The following is a 14838-nucleotide window of genomic DNA, read 5'->3' as shown; positions in this document are numbered from 1 at the left end:
AGGACTAGAATATAGCTGATTCACCATGGAGCAACACCTCAGTCTTCCTCAGTTGCGAGCTCAATTACCTCACGCCATGCCCTGATGATGTATCACCTCCATCCCCACATGACTAAAGCAGGAACTGGCCATAAAATGTCTGGGAAAAGCTACCATAAATACTCACCGCTCAGACCTTGCATATGCCGCCTTCGATTGCTACCGGCGCTGATGTGTACTCTGCACCAACCGATAGTCTGATGTAGGTCACCAAGCCTTTATCTATATCTAGCTGCTACATCCGCTACATGCCCTGATGCTGTAGGGACTTGAACTAGCGTTATCCAACTGGAGCCACCTCCCAGATGAGGATGATACCAACCGGCCTCTGTGCATCTCCAGGACATTAGAGAAACGTCATGTGTAGGCAGTGCGATTTACTGAATGGTCGTCCTCTGTGTGCTCAGTCTTCACCAGTGTCTATAATCCAGAGAATGTGAACAGTGTGCTTACTTAGCACGGAAGTGTAAGGATTAAGTACTGTTTGTAAAGTTGTAACAGTGTCATGAATATTAATTATTTCCCTGTATTTGTTCTATTTAGCCTTATTGTTGTTGACCCAGACGTTACTATGAGCAAAATAGGGGAACAAAGGGTTACCGCCGCAGAGGCGGTTCAGTCTCTGCTAGATCAAGTAGCTCAAATGACAGCAGACTGCGTAGACTTGCATAGACTGTTGCTTTCATTAAGAGAGGATTGGGCCCCGTCCAGTTTATCACTACCCATTGTAGATACGAATGCCACTATCCTAATCTCTCGTTTTTTTTTTTTTGTTTTTTTTTGTTAAAGCAGGAAGGATGTGTTCGCATTTTTCAACAACCTGTTGACAGCCAAGAAGCTGATATGTTGGTCTGAGGGAGAGTTGTTACAAATAGCTGAGTTACTTTTAGTGGAAGATGCGAAATAATATGTGGCGTATCATCAGGAATTAAGGAATGCGTAGACGCTTGAAGTTCTGAGGAAAGGCTTATTGCATCATTATAGGACAATCAGTAGCCATGGGCAATTAAAAGTCTGTCACAAAGACATAGTGAGTGCATCGAGAGTTATGTGGACAGTATTAGGAAACTTAATGTCAGTAACTACGAGATGAAAGAAAGTGATGACTCTACCATGGCTCTTCTGCAGGAAGCAGAAAAGAGAGCTTTAGACGCGTTTTTCGGAGTTTGTGGCCTGATGTATCAAGCACGGTACGGGTAGAATTACCGAAAAACTTTGCGAGAGCCATAGGAATAGTACAGGAATTATAAGAGATAGCTACTGTGACCCGTATCCACGGTAGAAAGGGGATTTCTTATGCTAACGTGTGGTCGATCACGCCACATACGGAGAGATTGCTCTCAGATACAATGTAGCAAAAAGTTATGGCATCAAGGGACTGTAGGCAGAATAGGGAGTATAGTAGGAAGGTACAAAATGGAAATGGCAACCTAGCGTTAAACATCAGGTGTTCCAGGACCTTCCAGTGGGGCTCACAGCAAATTTTAACCTGACTGCAACACGTGCAGAAACGGAATTTTGCTTGGGTGGCCTAGTGGATGGAAGGTAAAGTAAGATTTAATGGGGCACAGGTGCGAACATGACTGTGGTATTCATGGGTAAGAAGCGGCTGCGCCCACCATGAAAGAAGTTACGTGAGGTGTGTGGTATTGGAGCGCATTCGCTGGATCGAAGAGGTTTTCGGGTGTGTGTAAAACATTTCTGGGAATGTATGGAAGTTTTGACTCGAATATCAACCGGGCAGTCTTAAGGTTAGATTTACTATATAGGCATCACGGTGAAACTGATCTTGGACAACGTAGTAGAAAGCGGTGCCCCATCAGTGCGACACTGCCTCAACATTCAACCCTGGTGCAAGGGGAGGATCAACTGATCTGCGTGAAAAGCCACAAACGAATAATTTACGTGCTAAAATACCGAAAAGTACGAGAAAACTGCTTTGGGTGACCAAAGGAGCTGATTTGCCAGTAAACGTGTTATGTGCTGTTGTATCACTGAGAGAGACTGATGAATTACATAAAGAACAATGTATTGAACAATGTATCGTATGCAGGGGTGTTGTATCCATACGGGATAAATGATGAGCAGGTAGTTCCCATAGGTAAAAATAATTTCGACATCAAGGACATGGACTTGTCTAAAGGGTTTTTGGTTGCCAATTTGGAGGTTTTTGGAGAAGATGATCTGGATAGGATGAATTGGGCTCTTAAGCATAATCAAGCCATCACTATAGCTGCTATCAAAACATAAAATTCCAATCAAGAATGAGCCACTTGTCTATCATAAGAAGTACCATGTACCTAATCACCTGCCGGCATCTATGGAGGAGTTCATTAATCAACAGTTATGATACAGCATTATTGAGGAGATTTCTATCCCTTGAGGAGCACCAGTGGTGACTGTGCTGAAAAAAAGTACCGATGGACCAAAGCTTACTGTTTCTGCTGTGACAACAGATATCTTAATAATTGTGAGATAACAGATGCTTATCCAACGATGCCCCTCCATGAACCATGGGCCTTGCTGTGGTGACATGGCTTGCATGCCTCAACAATACAGACAGCCATACCATGGGTGCAATCAGAATGGAGGGGTATCTGTTAATAGGCCAGACACATGTATGGTTCCTGAAAAGGGGCAGCAGCATTTTCTGTAGGTACAGGGCCAACAGTCAGGATGACTGACTGACCTGCCCTTGTGAAATCAACCAACATGGCATCTTGTGATGGTACTGCAAATGGTTGAAAGCAAGGAGAAACTACAGGCATAATTTTTGCTGAGGGGATAGTTCTACTTTATAGTTTAAATGATGATGGAGTCCTCTTCGATAAACTATTCTGGAGATAAAACAGACCTCCTTTCAGTCTCTGGGTGGAGACCACTCAGGAGAATGTCGCCATCAGAAGAAATAAACTAGCATTCTGTGGGTTGGAGTGTAGAATGTTAGATCCCTTAATCTGCCAAGTAAGTTAGCAAATTTATAAAAAGAGAAATGGATCGCATACCCAGGTGAACTGTCAGGTTCATGTCTGATTCATTCCATTGCAGCCATTGGACTACAACTCCTCTGCCCAGTGCCTGACAGGTGGCCCAGCTGCGTATTTCCAGAAGAGAAGTTGTAGCTGGTGGCTGGGGGCCTCTTAGCACGGTGGAGTGGGGTCTGCACATCAGGTCCTGGCGCTGGCTATATATTCTGCAAAATAAAAGTACATGACGATTTTTCAACTGTGATAGTGGTTTCCAATTGAGCCCTGCATTGGTTGTAGCGTTAGCCAAGATACATAAGGAATGCTCTGATAAGCAAGTGGTGGGGGCAGAATAGATAGGCAGGACCAGGATTCGACACTTGGATCCCTCCTACGTGCCATGCCCCCCCCCCCCCCCTCTCCCCAACCACCGGCCACGAAATCTCTTCTGTAGGCACGCAGTTGGCCCACACGTTGGGCTCCTAGCAGAGGAGTCTGCACTCCAGCAGCTAAAAGGAAGCGAACTGAACATCAGCTCGACACTTCGCCTAAAACTTTCGAGTAGGAAACTTGTCGAAGTGTTGTGATGCGACACCATGACACCACGATTCGGTTTATAATCCGAGAAGACTTCATCGGTGAAATTCGCTTAGAAAGGCTACCTTACCATTAGTAAATCAGCAAGTGGTGGTGGCAGAATAGATAGGCAGGACCAGGATTCGACACTTGGACCCCTCCTACGTGCCATGCTCCCCCCCCCCCCCCCCCTCCACAACCACCGGCCACGAAATCTCTTCTGTAGGCACGCAGTTGGCCCACACGTTGGGCTCCCAACAGAGGAGTCTGCACTCCAGCAGCTAAAAGGAAGCGAACCGAACATCAGCTCGACACTTCGCCTAAAAGTTTCGAGTAGGAAACTTGTCGAAGTGTTGTGATGCGACACCGTAACACCACGATTCGGTTTATAATCCGAGAAGACTTCATCGGTGAAATTCGCTTAGAAAGGCTACCTTACCATTAGTAAATCAGTTCTCCATGTAGCTTATTATCACCCTTGTAGCTTCCAGTCGCTTTGATATCTATTAAGCCCCTTGATATTAATCGTCATCAAGTGACCATGGTGGTCTGAGAGAACAATAACTATGGCAATTGCTTTATCATTTTGCAATGTAGATGCCTCTTTAACAATGTTGTGAGTAGAAAAGATTGGTTGTTCCTTTAACACTTGTAAATTATACTAGGGGAACTAAGTTATATAAAACGGCAACGGGCCCAGATGCAGCTCTTTAACAGTTATAAGCTAAAAAATTTATTTTCTAATCTACACTTAACGTTACCTCATTTTACTTCGTAGTTGAGAAGTGTAATAACATTAAATTGTTTCATATAACACAAAAATAACCAGATGGATCCCCATATTTTGTGATTACTATTATTAACTTTCAATGAAAATATGTTTGTGAAGCACAAGGCTCAATAAGCTTACCACTGCAAAATCTATGTGTGTGAATTTTTTATATTCGTATCCATTCTCAATGTAAGTGGCAACTCCTCTTTTCTCCATACCTCGTCTGCAATAACTGGAAGCTAAATTACTTCCATCCATATTCAGTATTCCCAAATCAGTAGTTAAATGATGTTCAGAAACATATATTACATCTACACAATTTTACAATAAGGGCACAAGATTTGAATTTTAAATACAATATGGTTTTTTGTAGCAGCGTATTGCTATACCTCTTGATTTATAATTTACACATTTGGGACTTCTGTATGATATAATACATCTGATAAATGGCTGCCACAATTTTGATGGCAGACGCGTACTCCTCTGGCGATATTTTCAGTAACGGTTTTACATAAATGTCTTGGTATTTCGGTAATACAGAGTTCAATTTCGACCTTAAATGCTCAGGTTGTCGTGGGCGTACTGGCTTAAGCCTTTTACTTCAGAAAACTACACAGAAAAAAAGGCCATCGGTGTTAAACCGCAAGACAGTGGAGGCCAATTCTGGTCACAAAAAGAAAAGATGACACAGCTCTTCACCGATCATGGTCTGTTGGCAGAAGCAGTTGAGTCAGCTGGATTCTATATACATGGAGACGCAAATCTTTAGTGAGAACACGGTGAAGAGTGGTTGTTGAAATGCTCAGTAGTGGCGAACTGCCGCCCTGTTTGTTTCTGAATGGCCACTGCGAGCTTATGTCACGCGTTTTACATCAACAACTAAACTAGTGCTTTTAGAGTTTTCCTAATATGCCTTTTACAGTTGGATTTGGAAGATAATTCCTACCGAAAATTGGACATACTATAGGAATCGTAGCATCAAAACTTTCGCCATTTTGACTGTAATGTTTAACAACAGGGACTCGTTCTTTTATTGTGTAGCGCTCCGCGTTTACTAACTCCTGTCTTCTATCGACCTGTCATAATTACAGATCCCTTCGTTAATGACAGCCAAAATCTTGCCCTCTTATTGTAACATACTGTACATGATATACAGACTGTAGTTCAGCTACCGAAATCAGAAGTTCATTTATTTATTTTTAGCCCTCTGATATTTTTTATGTAATTGGTTTACTTTTGATTCCTTTTTATCTTTTCATAGTCCAGGTGCTAAATTTTCTGTTAGATTTTAGTTATAGACACATCTTATTTTCAGATACGTCGCAAATGTAAGTGTCGGCCTTCAAACGAGCAATTCCCGCAGCTAGGCGTGGTGTGCTTCCGTGTCCTGCGCACCGGCGAATCGCAGCCGCTGCCTGCAGACCAACTGACGGAGCTGCTACTGGCCTTCATCAACCAGTCTGGCCGAGCATTCATGTCACCTGTGCGAGTTGGCGACAACTTTTGCATCCGTTATTGTATCACCGCAGAAAACTATACGCATGAGGACGTAGGTGAGCTGCACTATACTTCGTTAGATGTTCCAATACACCGAAGAAATCATGCGTTTTCACATCGTATTTCACGACCTTGAAATCAGCATATGGCACGTAAATAATTAAAATTGCTGAGCATTAGTATGCACCTAAGTTGAGCAAATACATTTGAGCGTCCTTATTATGTGTTTACAGGGTGTTTCAGGAGAAGTGATACATACGCCAACGTTTGTTATTAAAACTGTCTTCAGTTCTGAGCCTGTAATTGATTAGTTCGTTATCTATCTATCGAGAAATTACTTCATTTTTCTGTTTCTTTTCTCCTGTCTCATTTTTTACAGGTTTCTTAATATTACGTTGGTGCATAAATTAGTAGCGTTTTCCGTAAGTTTAATAAATACAACAGACACACATAACAGAGAGTTTAGTCATCAGTAATGTATTCTCATTCACTATTTACAACAATTTGGCAACGCTAGGGTAACTTTTCGACTCCGCGACTGCAGAAATCGCGTTGTTTCGAAGCAAAGAACTCGTCGAGCCATTTTCGGAGAGCATTTTCATCCGGAAAGCAAGTTCCTTGAAGGCTGTTCCATGGAGAGTGGAAAAGGTGAAAGTCTGAGGTGCAAGATCAGCTGAATATGATGCGTGCGGAATTATTTCCTAACCGAACTCCTATACCGTGTAGCACCACTTCACGCAGTCTTCCTTGTTGTTGTTCTTTGATTGCACCTGCAAGACTGCAAGACGTCTCAGTGTTGGCAGTAAATGTCAGCAGTGTTGGTTACACCTCAGGGAAGCAATTCGTAATACATCACGCCGTCGTTATTCCACCAGATGCATAACATTTCTTTTGTTAATACACACAGGTTGAAACATCCCCTTAGAAAAATTAATGAATTACTGTGCTGATAAACCTCTTACATTATTTGATTTTCAAACAGCTGAGCAGAACTGAACGTACTCAGACATTTCTCTCTTTACTTATTCTGATCAACACTAAACTGACACACAACATTTTTAGCGCAACGCAATCTAACTTTCAATAATCCCTACAAAAGAATGGCCCTGACTAACAATAACCTACACCTTTCATGAATCACTTACCTCACAAAAATTTTCGTTACTCGAACTACTGCAATACAGCGAGCCCAATACTGTCAGCTAAATAAAATATTCTAACTACTAAAGGCACTAACTACTGATAGGCATAGTCAGCAAATGAAAGATTTTGATAGAGAACAAACAATGTATTTACCTTAATAGTGTTCAAAAGTTATCAGTTCATGACATCCAGTTTTACAAATTTACCCTTTCTGATGGACACACGTCCAGATCATCCGCTCTCAAAACTGCGCCCTCTCTCTCCCCACATCCACCACTGCTGGCGGCTCACTTCCAACTGCGCAACGCTACGCGCTGTTCACATCCTACTGCGAATATTCGAACAATGCCAACCAGCCACAGACTGCACACAGCACAGCCAGTGATTTTCATTACAGAGCGCTACGTGGGGTTACCTACATTAAAACCTAAACAGCCTACTTACAAGGTCTTTACACGGAGAGCTGTTGCTTTGTGTGGGCTCAACCATTCCTTTCTTTTCCTTGAGTTAGCGCAAAGAAACCATTTATTATCACCAGCCATCGTGTTTTTCACGAGCCAAATGATGACGAGCAAGCAGAGATGCACATAATGGGCATCGCTGATTTTTGTGATTTTGACTTAAAGCATGCGGTACCCATACATCCGATTTTTGAACCTTCTTCAATGCGTGGAAATGTCGTACGATGTTGGAATTATCGCAGTTCATCACATTTGACAGTTCTCGAGTACAGTGACGTGGATCATTGTAGATTAATGCGTTTAACCGATCTTCATCGAATTCCAAAGTTCTTCCTGAACTTGGAGAGTCACTAACGTCAAAACGATCCTCCTTAAAACGAGGAAACCATTTTCTTGCCGTGCTCTGTCCAATGGCATTATCCCCGTACACGGCGCAAATGTTTTTCGCTGCCTCCCCTGCTGTCACTACTGTATCGAACTCAAAGAAAAGAATGTGTTAGAAATGTTCCGATTTCTCCACTTGGCACTCCATTGTCTAGTGTCCACTGCTCCATTCACTGCCACCAAATGTCAAAATGACAATTCGTAAACTCAGAGAGAAACAATGAAGTATAAATAAAAAATGATAGTCGATAAGTAAACCTATACCAACCAGAATACCAAAATGCAAAACAAAAACACTACGAGCTGTTGCACCGACCTAACAGTTCTTAGCTTGTTACTGGAAGAGCTCAAGTTTTGATGAAGGTATATATAATTTGGTGTTATGATGACTTTTTATGTTCGTTGCTTTACAGCCACTCAACCACAACTCTTACACCGAGGGCCAAATGGGTGGTCACGACGATTTGTGAACCGGGATACTAGTTTCCAGTTGAGCTCCACATGGGATGTGGCGTTAGCAAAGATACGTCAGGAATGCTGTGATGTGAGAGGAGTGGAGGCAGTCACCAGAACGGAGAGAACAGGCAGATGGCACCAGGATTCGACACCTGGATCCCTCCTCTCCGGCCACGACATCTCTTCTGTAAGCGTGGTTGGCCCATCCGTTGGGCCCTCGGCAGAGGAGACTGCACTCCAGCGGAAAAAAGGAACGAACCGCACGCGAACTCGACATTTCACCTGAGGATGTCGAGTACGAACTTCGTCGAAATATTGCGTCAACACGACTCCAAGACTCGGCTCATAACCTGAGAAATTCGCATAGAAAGCCTGCCTTCGTATTAGGCCTGTATTTCGCTAATTCTTTTTGAAGTCCTTTACCTTTTATCACTCTTGTCATGATCCAGTCGTTTTTATTTACATTACGCCCCTTAATATTAAACGTCAGCAGCTGATCACCGTGGTCTGAGAGACCATTAACTAAAGGAATTACTTTATCACTTTGCAATCCCAACGTCTCTTTAAAAATTTCGTCAGCTTGTTCCTGTAACACCTGTTGTAGATTATATGAAGGGAGCTAAGCTACATAAAATGGCAAGGGACTCAAGTACAGTTCTTCAACATTTATACTCTAAAAAAATTTAATTTTAATCTGTACTTAACATTCCTCATTCTGCTTGGAAGTTGAGAAGTATAATAGCGCATTAAATCTGTTATGTTTAACTTCATACACAGTGGTAAGAAGAGATGGCTACAGAGTGGTGTGGCAACTGTTGTCGTAGGAAAGCTGGACAGGAGCAGAAGTGATTAGCGACCAAGGGAACACAAGAAACAGAGGATTTACTTAACTCATATTTCTCAAAGCGAGCGAAGACTCTTGGAAAACAAGCAGCAAGAACTAGAGTCCAGCAATCACAATGTCCACAAAGAAAAGTCTCTTAGTACTAAAACACGAACGATGAAGATGCGAGTCACTACCAGGAATCATCTGCGTGGCATCACTTTCGAAGTGGCTCCGAGCGCGAGTGGGTTAAGTCGCTGACGCCGCCCATCCTACACTACTGGCCATTTAAATTGCTACACCAAGAAGAAATGCAGATGATAAATGGGTATTCATTGGACAAATATATTATACTGGAACTGACATGTGATTACATTTTCACGCAATCTGGGTGCGTAGATCCTGAGAAATCAGTACCCAGAACAACCACCTCTGGCCGTAACAACGGCCTTGATACGCCTGGACATTGAGTCAAACAGAGCTTGGATGGCGTGTACAGGTACAGACAGCTCCCATGCAGCTTCAACACGATACCACAGTTCATCAAGAGTAGTGAATGGCGTATTGTGACGAGCCAGTTGCTCAGCCACCATTGACCAGACGTTTTCAGTTGGTGAGAGATCTGGAGAATGTGCTGGCCAGGGCAGCAGTCGAACATTTTCTGTTTCCAGAAAGGCCCGTACAGGACCTGCAACATGCGGTCGTGTATTATCCTGCTGAAATGTAGGGCTTCGCAGGGATCGAATGAAGGGTAGAGCCACGGGTCGTAACACATCTGAAATGTAACGTCCACTGTTCAAAGTGCCGTCAATGCGAACAAGAGGTGACCGAGACGTGTAACCAATGGCACCCCATACCATCACGCCGGGTGATACGCCAGTATGGCGATGACGAATACAGGCTTCCAATGTGCGTTCATCGCGATGTCGCCAAACACGGATGTGACCATCATGATGCTGTAAACAGAACCTGGATTTATCCGCAAAAACGACGTTTTGCCATTCGTGCACCCAGGATCGTCGTTGAGTACACCATCGCAGGCGCTCCTGTCTGTGATGCAGCGTCAAGGGTAACAGCAGCCATGGTCTCAAAGCTGATAGTCCATGCTGCTGCAAACGTCATCGAACTGTTCGTGCAGATGGTTGTTGTCTTGCAAACGTCCCCATCTGTTGGCTCAGGGATCGAGACTTGGCTGCACGATCCGTTACAGCCATGCGGATAAGATGCCTGTCATCTCGACTGCTAGTGATACGAGGCCGTTGGTATCCAGCAGGGCGTTCCGTATTACCCTCCTGAATCCACCGATTCCATATTCTGCTAACAGTCATTGGATCTCGACCAACGCAAGCAGCAATGTCGCGATACGATAAACCGTAATCGCGATAGGCTACAATCCGACCTTTATCAAAGTCGGAAACGTGATGGTACGTATTTCTCCTCCTTACACGAGGCATCACAACAACTTTTCACCAGGCAACGCCGGTCAACTGCTGTTTGTGTATGAGAAATCGGTTGGGAACTTTCCTCATGTCAGCACGTTGTAGGTGTCGCCACCGGGGCCAACCTTGTGTGAATGCTCTGAAAAGCTAATCATTTACATATCGCAGCATTTTCTTCCCGTCGGCTAAATTTCGCGTCAGTAGCACGTCATCTTCGTGGTGTAGCAATGTTAATGGCCAATAGTGTATATTGCAGTAGCAGGGGGCGCTCGAGCTACAGAGGTACTGGAGGTGTGCCCCAGCGGGCGCGCACGATTGGGTCCGCCAGAGCCAGCATAACCACCATCGACGTCTGAAGGGTACTTGCAATCCCGTTGCTATAACGCCCTTGGGGTAAAATGAAATGAAATGTCGTGTGACTAGGGCCCCCTGTCGGGTAGACCGTTCGCCTGGTGCAAGTCTTTCGATTTGACGCCACTTCGGTGACTTGCACGTCGATGGGGGTGAGATGACCATGATTATGACAACACAACACCCAGTCCCTGAGCGGAGAAAATCTCTGACCCAGCCGGGAATCGAAGACGGGCCCTGAGGATTGACAATCTGTCGCGCTGACCACTCAGCTACCGGGGCGGACACGCCCTTGGGGTGGTATCGACACATGATTCCACAAAACTGTTTCATAAATGATTCAAAATTAGCTAGATGGAAACTTACACTTTGTGACTATTATTATTAACCTTCCATGAAAACCTGATTCTTCAGCACAAGCATCAAAATGCATGCCACTGCGAAATGGAAACTCAGAGGCAACGTAGTACAGTTATTGAAAATTAAATCATTAAGGTTGCAAACAGACAGCGTACATATAGGCCCTGCAGCGTCTTGCAAATGGAAAGGGCAGTTCATGAAGAGCCGTCGAACAAATTAGACAAAGGAAACAAAGTAACAGTATATCTCATCGACATGAAAATGGTGCATATCTGTACGTGAGAGATTCGACCACAACGGAAAAATTGGTACTGGGAAAATGGGATTCTCCTGCTGAGACATTTCAGCTCGTACAGGACATTTCACAGGAATCCACGTATAATTTTTCTCGTTCATCAGAATATGTATTCTGTTAAAAATAAAGCCCAGTAATTTGAAGTTGAACTGTTGTTGTTGTGGTCTTCAGTCCTGAGACTGGTTTGATGCAGCTCTCCATGCTACTCTATCCTGTGCAAGTTGCTTCATCTCCCAGTACGTACTGCAACCTATATCCTTCTGAATCTGCTTAGTGTATTCATCTCTTGGTCTCCCTCTACGATTTTTACCCTCCACGCTGCCCTCCAATACTAAATTAGAGATCCCTTGATGCCTCAGAACATGTCCTACCAACTGATCCCTTCTTCTAGTCAAGTTGTGCCACAAACTTCTCTTCCCCCCAGTTCTATTCACTACCTCCTCATTAGTTATCTGATTTACCCATCTAATCTTCAGCATTCTCTGTAGCACCACATTTCGAAAGCTTCTATTCTCTTCTTGTCTAAACTATTTATCATCCATGTTTCACAACCATACATGGCTACACTCCATACAAATACTTTCAGAAACGACTTCCTGACACTTAAATCTATACGTGATGTTAACGAATTTCTCTTCTTCAGAAACGCTTTCCTTGCCATTGCCAGACTACTTTTTCTATCCTCTCTACATCGACCATCATCAGTTATTTTGCTCCCCAAATAGCAAAACTCCTTTACTACTTTAAGTGTCTCATTCCCTAATCTAATTCCCTCAGCATCACCCGAGTTAACTCGACTTGTAAATAGCCTTTGGCTCCCTGTATTTTGCTCTTGCCACCTTCAGAATTTGAAAGAGAGTATTCCAGTCAACATTGTCGAAAGGTTTCTCTAAGTCTACAAATGCTAGAAACGTAGGTTTGCCTTTTCTTAATCTAGCTTCTAACATAAGTCGTATGGTCAGTATTGCCACACGTGTTCCAATATTTCTACGGAATCCAAAATGATCTTCCCCGAGGTCCGCTTCTACCAGTTTTTCCAATCGTCTATAAAGAATTCGCGTTAGTATTTTGCAGCCGTGGCTTATTAAACTGATAGTTCGTTAATTTTCACATCTGTCAAAACCTGCTTTCTTTGGGATTGGAATTATTATATCCTTCTTGATGTCTGAGGGTATTTCGCCTGTCTCATACATTTTGCTCACCAGATGGTAGAGTTTTGTCAGGACTGACTCTCCCAGGGCTGTCAGTAGTTCTAATGGAATGTTGTCTACTCCCGGGGCCTTGTTTTGACTTAGGTCTTTCAGTGCTCTGTCAAAGAAGAAAAGCAAAGAAGAGAAAGCAGAAAGGTGGAAGGAGTACATAGAGGGTCTATACAAGGGCGAGGTACTTGAGGGCAATATTATGGAAATGGAAGAGGATGTAGATGAAGTTGAACTACAAGCTTTGAATAGCGCAGGAGTATACTGCTTTAGGGACTCTATAATCTATCGTATGGTGCTGTTCGCACAGTCGTACGAAAGCTATTTGCTACTGTAGATCTACCGTAAAGGGTGTGAGATCATAAATTTTTGCGAGATATGAAACACGTTTGAAAGACAGGCAACAGCTGATCCCAATTAGTGTAGATAACCATTTTGAAATACCAGTCGTTGAATGAACAAAGCTTCACATCCATTAAAAGTTAATCATTTCATGTGTGTCCGCTCACCTAGTGCCGATGTAGACACGTTTTTCTATAAATTAAATGAAGTCCTGGACAGAGTCTCAGCTTCCAGAACCAGTAGACATAATCTTGACACAAATGGTAAACACTGCAACAATAATAATGAAACATTCAATATCAGTATTTTTCTGTGTACTTACAAGTGTCAGCAGGGAAAACTGCAGAACGTCTCATATCTTTTATTGTTAGACAACAGAGTCAGAGACAGACTTGTGGAAAAAGCTGTAGCCCTACAAAAGTATCATCCCTAAATCCAAAATACATACCTTTTCAAGGATATTGCCAAACCAAAACTGGGGTGAAGTATACACAGAAGGCAATTTAGACAGAAAATTTCCCAAGTTCTGTACATTGTTCAAAGTAGTTTTTGGGCAAACATTTCCAAAAGTGTCAGCAAAAGTAGCTAAAAAAGTGGATAATTTCGAGATTTAGAATGTCCTCCGAAACTATAAAATACCTTATTTATTTATAGAAACACTATACTAAACCAGAGTTACTAAATTATTGTCGCCGTTATAAAAGATATATTACAGAAGGGTAATCCTTGATGCAGAGAAATCTTTGAGTGATAAAATAATACATAATGCAGAAAATGAAAGTAAAGTATCATGAGTCATCATAAACGAAGAAGTCGGAAAAGGCAAACAAGTGCGATAAAATGCAAATTATAGATGGAAGCAGCTTGAATAAAAAATTGACAGACGCATCTGAATATTACAAGTGACTGCTTTTCAGTTCAAAACAACTTTCGCTGAAATTAAGAACAGGAGCGTCAATGTTAAGAGTGCAATGGAAATTCCACTATTAAGCGCAGAGGAGAGAGCAGAAAGGTGAAAAGAGTATATTGAAGGGGGAGTGAGAGAGTGGATCGAGTATTAGAAACAGTATTTAACAGAGCTTTGGAGGACTTAAGATGAAAAAATTCAGAAAGGATAGATAACATACCTTCGAAATTTCTGAAATCACACGGCCCGACAACCAGAAGTGATGGTTGGGGTGCCATTTCGTTTCACAACATGGCCCCTTTGGTTGTCATTCGCAGCAAAATTACGGCATAGTAGTACATTTTGGTGCTCTTCATGGCAACCCACCCTGGACTTACATTTCGACAAGATAATACCCTCCCACACATTGCGAGGGTCTCTACTGCTCATCATCGTGCTTGCTAGACCCTAGCTTGGCCAGCAAGGTCACCTGATCTCTTCTCAGCGTTGTGATTAGGGTCTTCCCACCAGTTCGAGACGCAGACAATATAACGCGCCAGTTGAACAAAATATGGCACGGTATCCCTCAGGAGGACATCCACCAACTTTGTCAATCAGTGTCAGGATCGATAACTGCTTGCATAAGAGCCAGAAGTGGGCCAACGCATTATTAACTTTCTCAATTTGTGAAGCTCTTTCTCTTGAATAAATCATCCAATTTTTCTGAAATTGTAATAATTTGTTTGTCTGTACATGTATATGACGTCTACCAATTTCCGTCCAATTCGGGTAATTTTTTTGTGGTTCAGTGCTTTTTTTGTGGCCTTAGAGTGTATTATGTACTCATAT

The 14838-nt window shown here is 42.9% G+C and overlaps 1 protein-coding gene across 1 annotated transcript in view; it reads left to right on the top strand.

Annotated features, from left to right (window-relative positions):
* Positions 1-14838, top strand: part of LOC124606032 (tyrosine decarboxylase-like) — a 105385-nt gene that overhangs the window by 57962 nt on the left and 32585 nt on the right. The window contains exon 3 of the mRNA XM_047137996.1: positions 5669-5906. Coding sequence (XP_046993952.1) covers positions 5669-5906 — 238 coding nt within the window. The remainder of the gene's footprint in view (positions 1-5668; positions 5907-14838) is intronic.

This window comes from Schistocerca americana, chromosome 3 (assembly GCF_021461395.2).
Source record: "Schistocerca americana isolate TAMUIC-IGC-003095 chromosome 3, iqSchAmer2.1, whole genome shotgun sequence".
In the NCBI taxonomy this organism is placed as follows: domain Eukaryota; kingdom Metazoa; phylum Arthropoda; class Insecta; order Orthoptera; family Acrididae; genus Schistocerca; species Schistocerca americana.
This window is presented reverse-complemented; position numbering and strand designations above follow the sequence as displayed.